This window comes from Vidua chalybeata, chromosome 1 (assembly GCF_026979565.1).
Source record: "Vidua chalybeata isolate OUT-0048 chromosome 1, bVidCha1 merged haplotype, whole genome shotgun sequence".
Lineage (NCBI taxonomy): Eukaryota > Metazoa > Chordata > Aves > Passeriformes > Viduidae > Vidua > Vidua chalybeata.
The window spans coordinates 150892611-150910003 of record NC_071530.1 but is presented as its reverse complement, the minus strand read 5'-3'; the positions used below and the strand labels follow the sequence as shown (position 1 = coordinate 150910003).

The 17393-nt window shown below is 44.2% G+C and overlaps 1 protein-coding gene across 4 annotated transcripts in view; it reads right to left on the bottom strand.

Moving 5' to 3' along the window:
- Positions 1-17393, bottom strand: part of ADGRB1 (adhesion G protein-coupled receptor B1) — a 139754-nt gene that overhangs the window by 20779 nt on the left and 101582 nt on the right. For 2 of the 4 annotated variants that reach the window (XM_053946809.1, XM_053946825.1), the window contains 3 exons: positions 4781-4952; positions 3552-3647; positions 873-927 (listed from right to left, as the gene is read on the bottom strand). In XM_053946809.1, coding sequence (XP_053802784.1) covers positions 873-927; positions 3552-3647; positions 4781-4952 — 323 coding nt within the window. The remainder of the gene's footprint in view (positions 1-872; positions 928-3551; positions 3648-4780; positions 4953-17393) is intronic. The other 2 variants (XM_053946816.1, XM_053946832.1) reach the window with 1 other exon arrangement.

Below are 17393 nucleotides of genomic sequence, written 5' to 3'. Positions count from 1 at the left end.
AAAGAAAGAGAGAGACGCTTTGCCATAGTGGTGACTGAACACAGAGTGTGCTGTCTTGGGAAGATCCTGGTTTGGAAGATATGAATTATGCAATTTCCAAGCAAGCTGGTATTTCTCTTGCTTGGCAGAGGGGAAAAGTCTGGGAGGGCAAATGAAAGCCTCAGTATCTACAAAGGCTAAGAAAAATAACCTCAGCCAAAAGGTCAGTCATGCCAGGACCAGGAGAGGATGAGACCTTCGGAGAGGAACAGGGAGCCAGGGAGAATCCAGGCAGCACAGACACCCCTGGGATTATTGGGAAAAAGGGCTGTCAACTCATGCATATCCTCAGGATCCAAAGGAACCTGTGTGATGAACACACAGCAGAAAGGAGCAGGCAGAGGAGGAGAGATCCAACCACTTCCAGGTGCACAGAAGAGCCTGGAGCCAGGTGGAGTGGTGGGAAGGCTCTCCAGATTCCAGACTTTCTACAAAGACACCCTTCATGAGCACAGAGCTGCCTGAGGTTGGCATGACCCCAGCAGGGGTTGCTGGAACAAAGAAGAATCACAGTAGGAAGAGATGGATCCCATCTCTTCTTCCTTGATGCTCTTCTCTGCCACTGTGTTACATGGCAAAAAAACAATCCCTCAGATGCAAGGCTTGATCTCAGTTAAAAGGCCAAAAGAGGTACAAGAAAATAGGAAAAGCAGGGAGAATTGAATAGGAAAATAGGAAAATAGGGAGAATTGAGGGTGTTGCTTTCTTTTGGCCGGGGTTGAAAGGAAGGGCAACCCATGCAAGGCACCAAGACACACACAAAGGAAACAGAAAGGGAAGAAAAAAAAATGGCCTAGTTCAATCCCCAAACCAGGTCACTTGCTGATTCTCACCTGTGATGTGCTCACCTGATCTACAAGCCATGTCCACGTCCTTCTCAAAATCGGTCTGAAAAACAGAGAACACAGAGGATGTGGTCAAAATGGGGTGGTGAAGGACAGGAAAACTTGGAAAAATGTAAAACTCCCACTTTATTAGTGAGGTGGGCACAGCCTTTGCCAGGAGAGTGGAAGGGAGAGGTTTGGCTTGGATTTTCAAACATGGAAAACACACCATGTTTTTCCACCTGTTGGCTTTTGAATTTTATCACTGATAAAATTCAATAGCTGGAACGTCGCTTTTCAGCTGGGGTTCATCTGCTCATCCATTCACTTATCCCTGGGCTGCAGATTAAAATATCTTGCTGGAACACATTTATGCACACTCCTAAAAAAACAGGGAACAAGTTCCTGGCCCAAACTGTTTTGAATGTATCACTCCACACATAAATTTAAGTGGATTCCCCACCCTTTATTAAAGAGATCTGGGGATCCTGCTGGGAATGCTCCACCCCCACTGGGCTTTTTTGTGATCTGTCACCAAGTCACATGAAGTGGGAACAAGTCTCTGCTTCTGAAACTCTTAACATATAAAATCAATGTCTCCCACAGGCACAAAGGCTAAATAACTTTTTCAAGTGGTCTGTGCAGCCAAAGGGAACTCCTTTCTTCTCCCAGGAGGAGCTAATCCTTTTTCTGAAGCTTTGAGCAGATAACATTTCAAAGAACTGGATAAACTGAGTCACAGCGGGCCATGAGCTTTCATGGAGTAATGGGGAAGCTGCAGACTGGCAGCAGGTAGAAGAGTTCACTGATTATTTCTGGTATCATTTCAGAAAGACACTTAACATAATTGTATTAATGTGATGAAATGAAATCCATTTGAACACTGAGAAGAATGTGGGAAAAATCCCCATCCCCCTGGGATAAACACTTAAATATTAGCAGGTGGAGAGCCAAGAGTGTTTGAACTATCTCAGCCTTCCTGATGTTAATTTCCCAGTAAATTCTTTGGGATATCAAACAAATCTGAGAAGAACAGAAGAGAAATACGACTAAACTAGCATTCAAATGGGCAAATGGGATGACACAGAAAAATATAATCTCATTTTCATGATAGGAGTTCCAGAAAAATGCAGCTGAACAGCCTGAACTAGTTCTGCTGATAAATAAATGAAAGACAGGTTTATATTTAATACCAGTCAACAAAATCTTGTGGGAAAAACAGTTCTACTCAGCTAAATTCCTTTTCACTAGCTGGGCAGATTTGGAGATAAACAGAAAAGGTAACGGCAAAAATGTCATCCTGCAAAAGCTTTTGATTCCTTAGGTGATTTTACAACAAAGTAACATTGTACCCCTCTAAAAATACCAGTGAGGAGTCATCACTCACAGCCAGATTCCGCAGCTTTTTGTACTGGAATGTGAGGAAAGTGATTGTAAGCTCCCTGCTCCTCCTCACACTCATCAGAAGCGCAGGAGGAAACGCAACATTGCTAAAAAACTCGCAGCTGACACAGAATTTCCCAAGGTGGCTGATAATGAATGGAAATGTGGAGTTGTACAGAGATGCAAAACCCTGAAATTGGGATGCTGACAGCAGACTGACAATCACAGGATCCACCTTTTTTTCAGGATGCTGAGAACCTGGAGGGGGTTATACAAATAATTTGAGGGCACGTGATTTACAGAGGGAGAATAAGAAAGCTCTGGGTGTTAACTTAGGGAAAAGAAGATTGAGACTGGGTGTGATTATGGTGTCTATTACTGAAGAAGCTGAAGCACCAGACATGCAAGGGGCCCTCTAATTACCCACAATTAGGCAGAGCGAGAACCTGTCTGAAAATGAGAAGACTCCACATTTAAATGAGAAATGAGGCACCTGTTTTTAGCAAACACCACCGAGGTGTGGTGGAATTAAAGCTCAGCTGATGTCCTGGCTCCAAGGTTGTGCTGTTTGAAATGAGGCCTCGTAGCCTGGCAAAAACTGCTCAGCACAGGAGTGATTGGGAAAAAACATCACTGGGTTGTGCTGTAGCTCTAATATTAACCAGGAGCTTATGGAAGTTGCTCAGATCCTCTGATTCTCCTGATACCTTTATCTTAACCTCAGAAATTAAATGTTTCTTGCATCAACTACATCATGACAGTGGAGCAGATGCAGGGCAAAGCCCCACAGCCAATTCCTTTACTCTTTGCAAAGGACTTACACAACAGGACCCCAATTTACAGAGCTTAAACTATTCCCAGTGAAGCAAAGTGTGCTTTTGAGAGAAAAAAAATCCCTCTGAGACAGCATTTTTTATGGTAGTAACCTAAGAGACTGTGATTAAAACAGTATTAAACTCCTACTTCCTAGCTCCAGCAAGGGCCAGGCAGCTTGATGGGGATGAAGAGGTCTGGAAGACATGGGAGTTGTATTTTGGTTCTTTATTTTTCTGGGAAAGAAAGGATCTCACCAAGATGTCTGCAAAACCTGATGTGCAAGCTTGAGAACCTTGAAATTACAATGCAACGCCCCAGATTTGTGTGAAAAAGTCCATTTTAAGGGCTGTGTTTGCTCAAGCCAAAGTTTAAAGGAAATAAGAATGGTGCATTAATGATCTGTGATGGACAGAGCCCTCTGCTTATCAGTTATGAGTTAAAAAATCCCCATAAACCCCCTACTAAAGGGGAAGTGGGAGATTTCCCTACCATTAGCTGAGCGTGTCCGTTCTGAAATGACCCCCCTGAGTCTCCATTCCCTTCCTCCTGACGATCCACAACCCGGCACTTCACAGCATCCTGGACCTGCAGGAACAGATTGGCAAAGGTCAGAATCAGACTGACCAAACCAGGTTAAATTCTGCAGAAATCCAACATAAAAATAGCCCTTGTTAGACCAAAAGGACACGGACCCTGCTTTAACAGCATCCAGGCAGTTCTTTCACATGGTTTATGTGTTACATATTTCACACACTGAAGAGTAACTCAGAGGTTTTCCAGCAATCCTGGGTCACTGCCTAGGTCACTTCCATTTGCTTGATTTATACAGCCAGGAATAAAAATGTCCTTTATTTTGCAGCTTGCAGTATGTTTAAAATGGATGCTCCCACATTAATCATTGCATTGGTGTCTACAAAGTCTGATTAGGATCCTGTAATATAAATCTGATCCCAAACTCACTGAAATAATTTGAAAAAAAAAAAATCCCGGTGACTGCAATGGGAGTTAAATGCAGACTTATATTTATAATGCAATTAGTGGAAGGAGTCTCAGCCAAGCCAGTGGTGTAATTCCATTGATTTCATTGGCCTGACATAAGAAATTAATCTGTTTTACTGAATTTAAAGGAACTGTAAGAAGATAAAATTAATATTGAAAAAAAAGCCCCTTCCTGTCTCTGTTATTAATAGTCTCTCCACTCTGTAGGATGAAAAGAATAAAAGAAACATAAAAGATTCGTCCTTTTCTTCCTTGATATAATTCACCATTTTAAATCTCCACAGGGAGGCTGAAGAGAATTTCCTCAATTTCCTTGTCTGATTATTGCTGGCTGCACCTCCTAGCTGGAATATCAAGGTGTTAATGCCAGCACAGATTTCATCCTGCAAATCTCAGTGCATCTCGCCTCTCCTGAAATCACACAAATGACTTCTTTAATGTGGCATTTTTGGAGGTGGGGTGTGAACTTTCTGGAAATGAGAATTTTGCTGGTCAACAAGCAAAGACTGACATGTTATCCCATCTCACCAAACTCCACCCTGATTCACCCCTCCTTCCCTCTGACCGAAAATGTCAGGGTCATTTTTGGGGTCATGATCTCCCCCCAAAGTGAAATTTGTAGGGTTGGAGAAGTTACCAGGCTGGCTGGGCACTTTTCCAGGTGGTTTTTATGGGAAATAACATTAATTATGTAACAGATAACGACTCCTCCCTCTCACCTCCCGCCTGAGGATGCAGTGGACCATGACGATGACAAATCCCTCCAAGGAGTCGAAGACAGCGAAAAGGATCTGGAAAAGCGCCGAGCGCCGGTCGGTGATGGCCAGGACTGCAGACATCCAGGTGAGAGCCAGCAGGGGCAGCACCACGCAGGAGCTCCAGAGGGATGCCCTGTCGAGGGAGAGGGAGAGAGAGCTCAGCTCCACCTCACCCACTTCCAGGTGGGGTTCTAATTCAGCCTCCCAGTCCCACCGGGCTGCAGAGGATTTCTCCAGCCAACATCTCCATGACGGAGACCTTTCCTGAGCCCCTCTCCCAGGGAGGCAGGAAGAGGCTCTGCACACTCATGCCACCCAAACAGGGGGGACAACTTTCCCAACGGTGCAGTCATGCATAAAACTGGAGGTGGGGAGGAAGGATGCGGATCCCTCCCTCCCCCTTCCACGCCCTTCCCACTCTGCCCCTAATCCACCACCACGGCTTTTCCCAAGGGAAGGAGACAAAATACAATCACTGCAGGTTGCCAAGGGGGAGGGGAACAGTTGCAGCAGAGACTGGTCTGTCACGATGGCTGTCGGTACTCGGGTCACAGACACTTGGACTTCCACAGCACATGGAAGACACCAACACTGGGACGTGTCACGCTTTCGAGTGACTCAAACGGACAGGCAGAGAGCTGATGTGCAGACTGAAATATTTGCATTTCTCCTTTTAATCTACAGGTGATGGTACCCACGACACTGGGGACTAAAATCTGACCTCATTTCCCCATAGTCAGAAAATTTTCAGCTTTCCTGTGAGATCTCCCCAGCTGATGCTTTGGGGGAAAAAAAAAGCTTTTTGTTCAATGTTTGACAATTCTTGTAAGTTTATTCCTGTGTGGACATTAACTTGAGATTCAAGCCACATCTCCATTCACAGGACAGAAAACTGGACAAAACAAGTTTTCTGTGATGCTGCCCCAGGAAACTCCACTTTAGCTGTGCATGGTGGCCCTGCAAATGGGAAAGCAGCTCTTTTCCCAAGGATTCTTTAGGTGTCCATCTCTCTAACAAAAAAAAAAAAAAAAGATCCCAAACAACTTTAACAGCTGACTAGGGAGATTTTAAGCTGTCACTCATCCCATCTATTTGGCACCAAGAATATGGGGAGAATTTCTCTGTGGCCTTTTAGCTAACAAACCAGAGAAGGCCTCAAATAACAAGAGGAGCTACAAGAAAACCTCCAAATACAAACAAATACAGGCAAGACAAGAAATTACAGGACAAATACCATGAAACACGTTCAGCAGTACTTACATGGGACTTGCTCACCATTTCCTGATCTATGACCAAGGGTTTAATATTTACTTGCTGGTTAGCTCACAGACCTCAGTGAGAGTTTTGCCTGAACAAAGCTGGAGCTTGGATACAGGTTTGGACATCAGGATAGAACGCCCTGGCTTCATTAAGGGTTTTTCAAGGATTGTTACATCAGTTCTGCAATGACCACACACTAAAGTGACAGTTTATTTTTACAGTCAGGATGAGGCCCTGTTTGCAAATATCCCTATGGCCTGTCCACACACGGATCTGTTCATTAATGGTATTATTAAGGAATTTAATTGACCTAAGGGAGCAGGGAAGTGAAATTATTTTTCTTTTTAATTAGAACAAGCGTTATGAGACCTCTTTTTAAGGCAAAGGCCATGACATAATCTGATACCTTGTAATTTTATCTTGGATGGCAAATGCTGTCCTTTAATGCCCAAGATGAACTATGATTTCAAAGTATTATTAGAAAATACACAAAAAACCAGCCTGCAACCAAACATCTCCTAAGGAGAAATAACTTATTCCAATTCTCTGAAATCTGCCTCATTACACTAAAATCTCTCTTTGCTGTCATTTGTGGTAGTGCCTTCATAAAGCTGGCTAAGCAGCAGGTGCATGAAAGAAAACATCAGAGAGGCAGAAATGCTAAATGGAAAGATAAGATTTAGTTGATAAGGAATCTTTCTAGATGTGTCTTCCATGCAAGTATCAGCCAACACAACATGGCTAAGTAGATGAAATAATTCCAGCAGCAAGGGGAAATCATAAAGTTTACTAAAAGCTGCTGGAAAATGTCTCTAAGAGACAACTCTGCTTCCTGGAATTATCTGGTTTTCCATAACATTCCTGGTACACCCATTCTGTGGATGTCACTGCCACCAGTGAGAAACAGGAAACCTAGCAATGGATCTGACCCAGGTCTGAACCAAATAACTGAATCTGGGTGGGTTTTCCATTCCTGAAAAGAATTGCAGGCTCATAATGACAATGATCTGGATCTGGATCCAAGACTTAGATGTGGATCTGGGTTGTAACGGATGCTGCTGAGAAGGTAAATTATATGTAAATTATGTTTCTCTTCAGCAAATGGTCAGATTTGAACCCACTGGCTTCAAAACCTGCTTTAAGAATGAATTGTTTGAGTCAATTTGCTCTGCCCTTCCAACCAGATGATGAAAACATCATCTGCCCCTCCAGCTCAGCTGATGACCACATATTCAGCTGGATCAAATCAGGATTTTCCCAAGCTGTGCTGATTTACATCAGTTCAGAGTTCTGGTCTCTCTGTGATTTACTTTCCAGATGCCTTCTCAGCAGCATTCATCCCTTACAAAATTGATGGAAATTCTGCTTGCTACTTAAATGCATCATCTTTATTCTCAGGCAGCAGGTGGCAACAGGTCACAGGAAACAAATCTCACTCTAATTTCACTTGCAGGGCTCTGCTTAGATTTTTGAAATATTAAACTCCAAATTAAAAGCTCCATTAAAGAAATCTGGTACAGGCTGAAATTTCAGGTGAAAACTCACAGGAAGACAAGTGGGTTTTCTGTGAGCCTGCCCTTAATTCTACTTGCTATGAGCTGAATTCATAGCAGGACTCACACTTCAACCACCTTCCCAGCTGTCCCTTTTTTTAGGAGGCACAGTGAAGCCTTAAAAGATCCCAGAATGACTTACAGGACCTAAGAAATATCACATTAGGGTGCTTATCACGAGATGTGATATGAAATGATCAATTGTTCTACAAAGACATTGTGACCACCTAATGGCTTCTCATGGATTAACCACGATCAATAAATCCATTACTTTTATTGCTTGGGACAAAGGAATTAGCTGGCAGATGCTCTTATTTATCCCATTTATGACAGCCCTCAGGACAAGTGACAGCAGCATCCCATCTGAGGTTGGAAAAGACCTCTAAGATCAAGTCCAAATCTTTTCCCAGCACTGCAAAACCCAGCACTAAACCATGTCCCCAAGTGACACATTTACACAGCTTTTAAATCCTTCTGGGATGGGGACAGTCTGTGACAATGCTTGATCATCCTTTCAGTGAAGTTTTCCCCAATATCCAACCTGAACCTCCCCTGATGCAACCTGAGGCCATTTCCCTCCATTCTGTCACTTGATAGGAGAAGAGACCAACCCCAGACTGGCTCCAACCTCCCTTCAAGGAGTGATAAGGTCCTCCCAGTCCTCCTTTTCTCCAGGATAAACCTTCCCAGCTCCCTCAGCCACTCCTAATGTGCTCTAAATGTGGGATCTACCATGGGAAACACTCAGCCTTATGAAAGCACACACCAGACCCTGCCCTGGCAGCAAGGATTTGACCAAAATGACAAAATCTATCTGTGGTTTTGTCCTTTTCGTAGCTGGAGGCACGGAGAGTCTTTGTCTTTGCAAAAGAAGCAGAATAAATGGATTACACTTAGAGGAAAGCAATGGAAAGAGCAAAAAGAATGGGTTTGGAGATAAAGATCTACATGAAGAAAGATGAAGAGTCCTGCACCCTGAGAAAAGGCAAGTGCAGAGGGACACACAGGACATGCCAATAAAGATGTAAAGGGCCATTAGAAAGGGTAAAGCGATCAATTATTTTCATTACTCAACCCTGACAGAGCAGCAGCAACTTAAGTTAAAGAAGCAGCAGATGAAAAAAAAAATCACTTTATAATTCAAAAGCAGCTCCTGGAGAGGAGCTCTGAAAAGGGAATTGGTCGCTGGACTCTACAAATAATGGATGGCTCCTTACACACCAGCAGTTCTACTGCTGGAAAATCACAGTACAGGGATGTGCTTTATTTATTCTCTCATGCTTCTCTGCTCTTCTGACCTCTATTCACAGAATTACAGAATCATGGAATGGTTTGGGCTGGAAGGGACCTTAAAAATCATCTAATTCCACCCCACTGCCATGAGCAGGGACACTTTTCACTAGACCAGGCTGCTCACAGCTCCATCCAACCTGGCTTTAAACACTTTTTAAACACTTAAAAACTGCTCCTCCTAAAAGCCAGAGTGTTGTCCCAATTTCAGGGACACTTTCAGAGCAAATCCCTGTAACTCAGTGCCCATATAACCAAGATAGGAAACCTGTAACCAAAAAAGAGGGGAAACTCTGCTTGCTCTTCCCCATGCATAGGCAAAAAAGAAACACCTACTGTCATTTCTGTCCTCCCCTAAAAGATGATTCTACTCCCAGTAGCTGCAATATAAATATTAAAATTGGGGCAACAGGAAATCAAATGCCTCTAAACTGCCCTGAGCAGCCTGGTCTGGTGGAAGGTGTTCATAGTGCGGGGTCTGGAATGAGATGAACTTTAGGGTCCCTCCCAACCCAAACCATTCTGTGATGATTTTATGACACATGAGACAGGCAGGTGATGATGCAGCTGTGACCAGACTGCCTCATCATTCACCTTTAATTAAGTCCTTCTTGGACTTTCTCTGAGAGTCCAAGAAGGACTTGCAGGATCCAGGTATTATCCCCAGGTAAGGATAGGATTTCAGATTCCTTGAACCACGAGGACAACACTCTCCTGAGGAATAGTCTCCTTCCTAGACCAGCCATGCATAGAAGCACTGACTCACATTTATCCTGGAATTACAATACAGGCAGAAAATTTGACATCCAAGACCCCCTAAAAGGATATTGAGCCAAGAAAAAGGGCAAAACCCTTAGATGGGAGATTTGACATGTGAATTCCTAAGGATTTAAGAGGAATGATGATTATAAGGGTCACGAGGAACCCCTGGCATTGGCTCTTGGGTGGGGTGCCCGGAAAAATACAATGTTATAGTGTATTTTAGGGTTTTATTTGGGCCAGTCTCTTCCCACTGGTCAGAGCCTGAGAGTCCAGATTCCAATGAGCTGCTTGGCAAGGATTCATAAAATCATGGAACGGTTTGGGTTGGAAGGGACCTTAAAGATCATTTAATTTCAACCCCTTGCCACAGGCAGGGACACCTTCCACTATCCCAGGTTGCTCAGAGCTCTGTGCAACCTGGCCTTGGACACTTCCAGGGATGGGATATCAACTTCCATCCATCCATCCATCCATCCATCCATCCATCCATCCATCCATCCATCCATTCCTCAGCACTCCCTGGTATCTGCAGTGGATTCCCTTGTTCACAGTAAGTACCAAGAAAAGCCAAGCCCTGAGACACGTTTTCCATCTCAGCTAAAATAATTTTCACAGGTAGCAAAGACAAATTAATTCCAAGGCACCGTTTCACAGGCTGAGGGTGCCCTACAGGCAGCAATAAATGGGAGGAAATGTGGCAACAGAAGTCTTCCAATGGCAAAACCTGCCCAAGATCTTCTTCAGCGCAGCCTAAAGGGAAGGATTTATTTAACCCACACCTGTCAAGTCCAGCTAAACCCTAACAGATCACAGACATCCAATGATTTCCATTTATCATTCCCCAGGTTAAGAAATCACACAATTTCCAGTACTTATTTTTCCACTTCTGTCACTTTTCTCTCCCATCACTTCCCTCTGTTTTCCCTCCTTTACACATCCCCTTCTCCGACCACAGATCTCACCACAAAGATTTCCAAAAGCCAAGAGAAATGGTCTAAAGGATCTATTTCTCACTCCATGCTATCCCAGAAATAAACCTCTGGAAGCTATGGGAGGGAAGCTGGGGAGGGACGATCAACCCCAGCAGGAACAAGGCAGGAACAACCTTGATGTGCTCTGCACTAAAAAATTACAGCTCATTCCAGGTCAGGGAGGAGCTGGGAATCCTCATGGCATTTAATCCACATTCCAAGACTCCAAAACTGAGCCACAAAGCTGCTGCAAGGTCTGGGAGGAGGGAACCCAGCAGAAGGGTGGCAGTGGCGTGAAGAATAATCAGAGTTTTCCCTTTTTGGCAACCTCTTTTATAAGAAATTTGGAGAAGGAAACAGTAACAGTTCAGCTTCAGGATGAAGTGGATCACAAGGGGAAATGAGTGAAGTTATTTGTGTATTCCTCAGTGTTCCCTTTGCAAGGATAAGAGCACGGGACACTTGAGGACAAACAACAAAATTGATACTGGACACTGTCATCTAAGGTACCCAATCTGCTGGGAAACAAAACAGTAAAAAATCCTCTTACAAGAGCCCTCCAATTTCTGTCAATCCACTTAAATTAGAGAAGCAGGATGAATAGATCTGGCTTTCATATTCCTTTTTTCTCCTGATTTGGAGATGAATCAGAATTTGTGATTTATCACAGACCAATGTCAGACACTATTGGAGAGGGACTTGAGACTGTTTAACTTTTAAAATTAATTTACTATGAACAGAAAGCCTCTCCTATTTAAGAGTCTAATTTATTAATAGTAAATCTACCACTGGTTTAACATTGCTCTGCAGTTACAGGAATCTAAAAAGCAGCGAGTGGCTCACTCCAGACTTGTGGTACACGTGTCTGGACCAATTCCATCTCACCATCTCAGCTGGGCACTGCTGCAAAAGGTGAGTAAACGACCTTAGCAATGAAAAATAAAACAAGTTTTGTTCAGTTCTTCATTTCACTGAGAAAACCACAGAATCATAAAACGGTTTGGGTAATAAGAGGCCTTAAAGAACATCTCATTCCAACCCCCTGCCATGAGCAGGGACACCTTCCAGGTGCTCTTGAGTTGATTTTCTTTTATCTTTCTACATCTTGAGATCTGGAAATTTGTTGCCTCTTTTAGTTTAGATTAATTAAAGGTAAGAATTTTCAAACTGCAAATGATCTGAGACTGTTTCCCTCACATGTTTTGCATGCACTAATTTAGACATCAAAACCAAAGTGTAGCATCACTTGGATGTGATACAGATAATAAAATTTCCAAAAGGGAAGGAAGAAAGACAAACCTTCCCTCATCACTCTCCCTCCAACCTTAACCTTTAGGAAAAAAGCCAACCACATAAATAGCAACAATTTCTCCAGCAGAACAAAGCTCTGGAATTATTTTTCTTTTCTTTTCTTTTTTTTTTTTTTTTTTAAGCTAACTCCAGATGAATCTAAGAAGAGATTTGACAGCATTTGACTTTTGTGACTCAGAGCTATGAAACGCTTTAAGATTTTGAGAATTAATTCCAAGTGCTTTCAGGGGTCCAAAAGAGGCAGTCAACACTTATCAAATCAGACCTGCAGGCCTACGACGTATTAAACTTCAGCATAAGAGGAGAAAAAGCCCACTTAGAAGTGATTCACCAACTCACTTAAACCACACTCAGTGATCTGCAGCCTCTGGAGTTAAACACTCAAGCAGGTGCTCAAGTGGTTGACAAAGCTGGGTTTTGGAGTCCTTGTCTACCACCAGAATTACTGGGAATCACAGCTTTAAGTCTGGAACTCCAAGAATGGATCATTAAACAAATTAAACAAATTAAACACAGCTTGCAACAAATGCAGAGTCCCTTTGTCTTCCATGGGCTGGTCACATGCTTAAATCTTAAATCTAGGCATGTCAAAAAAGTGCTTTTCAGGATCCAGCCCATCAGCTCCAGGGGTGTTGCAGGAGCCCTGCTCTACTCATGGCCCACAGAATGAGGTTGGGGAGAGCTGGGGGATGTCGGGGAGGTGGGCAGGGACGTGGGGAGAGAAAACAAACACGGGCTGGTGAGTGCAGGGAAATGGAAGAGGGAAATAAAAAAAGGAACTGAAAAGTGAAAATCAAAGCGAAAAGAAAAAAAACAACAAAACAAAAACAAACAAACAAAAAAAAAAAAAGAAGTGGAAAGAAAGAAAGAAAGAAAAGAAGTTGAAATTAGAGGAACTAACATGGCGTTACTGGTGGCTGTGGCCGAAACTTCAGCAGAAGAAACTACTCCACACTTGGAACATTTGAGCGTCATGCCGTAAAGGGGCACTGCCATCTGACTGCAATTAAAACCAAAAGACTGAAACAAAACAAAACACTTCGCTCATGAGCACAAACGTCGAAAGGAAAGGGAAAGAGAAGCCAAAAAGAAAGGAAGGAGAAAAGGGAGCCAACCAACCATACCCAGTTTGGGAAGAGAAATGAAAAGACAGGCAGGAATTAAAACTCTCCCATCTGTACCACTCCAGATGCGGGGAACGGGGGGAAATGGACAACTCAGATTTGTTGGTGCTGCTGGAGAGGGTGGAACTGTGTTGGTGAAAGTCTTGCCAGATTCAGGGTGTCTCTCTCTGGCACCCACGGAAGAGAAACCAGTACTGCTCTCCCAGTCTCTACCTCCTTCTTTTCATTTGGGATTTTTGGTTTTTTGGGGTTTTTTTTTGTTTTGTTTTGTTTTTTTTTTTTGAGAAATTGCTCTTTTCCCTCCTGGCCTTTTTGCTCCAAAACAAAAAAGGTGGCAGGGTTGTGCAGTAGAAGGCAAGAAGTACGGCTGTGGGGGCTGTGCCTGCTTATCTTCTGCCCTAGAAGCAATGCAAGGGATAAGTCACTTATTTTCACTGAGTGGGACCTGGTGAGACCAGAGGCCACTCTTTGGTTTTTGGTCAGAGGCCACTTTTTGGTTTTTGGTTCCCTCCCTGATGAAGGATGGGACTCTTTTATGTCCTGAAGTTAATCCTGAGCTTGGGTGTTTCCTCAGCCCCCTAAGCTGCCCTGAAAGGAACCCGACTGGCTGACTGCTTCTGAGACATTCCTTCTCTCACATCCTTTTCTGGAGCCAAAAACATCTTCGGGATGAACCCCGAGAATTATTCCCACCTGCTGCTCCCACTTTGTCTGGATGGGACCAACCACAGGAACAGCCCACTGAGGGCTGCTGGTATGAGGGGATCTGCTAAAGCACATCCTTGGGATTTTTAGCAGCTGATGTGTGGGAACCACCCCCCTCCATTCAGCTCCTCTTCAGGAGCCCAGAAGCCACGTTAGCTTGGCACTGGCCCTGTTTCTTCCCAGAATTTACTGGTTGTGTGCTCTCCCTGGTCTGCACAGATTCACACCCATGTCAGATCTGGCTTGGAAAACGGGAAGGAGTCTGCAAAACATCCCCCAGACTTTCCTGCTGTGCCTGGCATCAGAGAAGACATGAAATCACTGCCAGAGGACAGCACAGGGTCTGTCATCCCTGGGTGTGGTGGGGATGCTGCTGAGAGGGGTTTGCCCCAACCCAGGAGGGGTTTTAGGGCCCTGCCCTGCCTGGGAGAGAGATCAGGTGACTCCACAGAGCATTTGTTAGCTTTGGTGGCTCTCTGTTCAGTCTCACTGCAAAAAGACATCCTGATGAGCACCAACACAGCAGCAGCAGTGGGCCCAGTGGCCCCCTTTCAAGTGGCTATTGATTGGTCTTTTCATTAATTACAGTGACATAAATCATCATTCCCATCCAGAATAATGACTAAGGCATCCCACAGAAGCTTTCAGACACAGAGGAAATTAGCTCCTGTGTCCACAGATAAATATCTTCCAGGAAGGATGGTGTCAATCCTGTGAGGACAATGGCTGAATCAAAGATAAAATGGGTCTGGAGAGGCATTAGGTGCACGACCCTTAAAAAATTAAAAAAAAAAAAAAAATACGACAGCTTATCCCCAAATCTATAAGCCACAAAGAACAGATAAGCAGAGAGACAGAGAGAAGCAGAGATAGGCAGCAAAAAGAAAAAAAGTAGATTGACTTGAGGAATTTGATGGGAAACTGTACCAGAAAAAAGATGAATGACACTGAATCACAGACAACTGGCCAAAAGACCACTGTAAACACACAACTGTAGCTGCTGTTGGGTGTGTTTATGCAGAAAGTTGCAAGCAGTGGGCACAGATGTGGGTACATTTATCTCCTAATTCCTTTTGGTTGGGGGCATGAGGTTGTTAATAAACTGAATTTCCGTAGCAGGTTTAGATTGGCGCCTGTGCATATGAAAGGGAAGCTAATTAAATAATCACAGTGAATAATGCCTTCATTTAATTTAGCTTCTTCTGCTTCCTAAACACCCACAAACAGCTCATGGGCTCATCTGGTGTGTTCACTGGAGCCTGGACTTTGCTACCTTTTATTGAGCAGTGCTTTCCACCATCCACAGCCCGAAGAGCAGGAGCACTGCTTCCAACAGGAACCATTCCCAGAGAAAGGGCAATCCCAACCCCTTCCTGCCTCAGTGGAGTTATCACCTTCCTACTCACTCTCTCCCCTCTGTGCTCTGACAGCCCAGCTCTGTTCCACCCCATCAGGACACCTGCACAGAGATTGTTTCACACCAGGTTTCGGGGCAAACTCCTCTTGGGTGGTTTCTGTGATCAATAGAGATAAAAGAAGAGATTCTCTAAGGGGGGACAGGAGGTTCTCCTGTCTCTCCTCAGGACTGGCAGAGGAAGCCCAGAGAGATTAAACTCAGCAAAAATTAGCCCTGGTGAATATCCCCGATGGTTTCATTCTCCCTCCCTGCCTGTGCGAGCACACAAATGTGGAATAAACGCTGGCTGAATACATTTGAAATTAATTTTAAAGGCTCCTGACATGAAAACATTCATTTGTTGGTAGTAATCCCTTCAAGAGAGCTCAAACACTGGTGGTGGAGTTGGCCAACAAGAGACTGTTTTCTGGGATGATTTTCTCCATTCCCAGAGAGATTTTGGCTTTTCTCCAGCTCTCCAGGTATTCACACCCCCTTCTCTACAGCCTGGTTTTGTGATCCACCTATAAAATCACTGGCACTAGAAAATCTGCATTTTCTGACAGATGTGACAACAATAATCACAGCTACTTCCACTGCTAAGTACAGGGCAGATTTCTTGTGTCTCAGGTATTATTTCATGGCACTGATGAATTTGTGACAACCAATCTGTGGAGTGTGTGCTGGGCTCCTCTTAACATCCAACAGCTCTTTTTTTTCCCCTATTTTTGGGGGAATTTTTTTCCTCCACCCTTTTTAAAAATTGTTTTTGCAACACTGAACCATACTTCTTGCCTCTGCTAAAGGAAACACAACGTTTCTTTAGACCATCTCCTCAGGTCCAAACATCTCCAAGGCCGTTACTCGTTCTGATTTTCTTCAGATCTACCTTCCAACACGGTTCCCAAGCCCAGGCCAGAAGCACAGAACTAAAGGGAAAGGGGCACCAGGGCTCTCAAAAGTGCTCCCACACTCTCAGCAGGGGCACTTGGGAAGGGAGAACAAAACCACTGAGCACAGATAAGGCTAAAAAGTGCTGCACACACACACACGGACACGAAAGAAGGGGGGAAAAAGAGAAAAGAAAGAAAAAACAAAGAACATCAGAAAAATTACTTTTTTGGTTTTGTTTTTGGTTTTTTTTGTTTTGGGTTTTATTTTTTTTTTGTTTTGTTGCCTTGCAGGTTTTGTTTTTAAAGCCCAACTCTGAGTGTGATCAATAACCAGCTGCTGTGTATTAAATAAGGTCACTCCGTGTGCAGTTTGGATTAGAGAGGGAGGACTGAGAGGCAGCAACTCGCTGCTTTGCTAATCCAATAAACCATTTATTGCAGCGCTGACTTTCAAGTGCAATTACCCTGCTCCAGACCCTGCCTTGCAGCCTGGGTGGTTTTTTTGAGTTCTCTCTTTGTCACGAAGGCATCATCCAAAATGAAGCACTTGCTTGTTAGCAGTTGCTTGAAGCAATGAACCAAGGTCACTTCTTCACGTATTTTTCAACCCAGCAGCAGCTGGTATCTCTGATCACCCAAAACTCCTCTTGTTTTATGGCCATGGCACTGCTCAGGCACCGAAATTCCCCTTTGCTGCACCCAGGGAGCCCAAGGTTTGGTTGTGTCAACGCTGCTGGTAAACCCTGAGCCTAAACAGGTCCCTGTGTTTTTTTCAAGATCATTAAGGTTGGAAAAGACCTCCAAGATTGAGTCCAACCTTTGACCAAACCCCTCCATGGCCATTAAACTCTATCACAAAGTCCCAGGTCCACTCGTTTCTGGAGCACTTCCCAGGGATGGTGACTCCACCACTTCCCTGGGCAGCCTGTTCCAAAGCCTGGTCATCCTTTCAGGGATGAAATTTTTCCAGATATCCAACCTGGACCTCCCCTGGTGCAGCTGGAGACCATTTCCCTTTGTCCTGTCACTTGTTACCTGGGAGTAGATTCCAGCCCTCACCACACCACTCCCTATTTCAGGGAGCTGTAGAGAGTGATGAGGTCTCACCTGAGCCTCCTTTTCTCCAGGCTAAGCATCCTCAGCTGCCTCAGCTGCTCCTGGTGCTTCAGACCCTTCCCCAGCTCTGTTCCCTTCTCTGGACATGCTCCAGCCCCTCAAAGTCTTTCCTGGAGTGAAGGGCCCAAAACCAAACACAGGATTTGAGGTGCTGGATAAGAATTTGCCTCTACCCTGGGTTTTGCTTCCACCA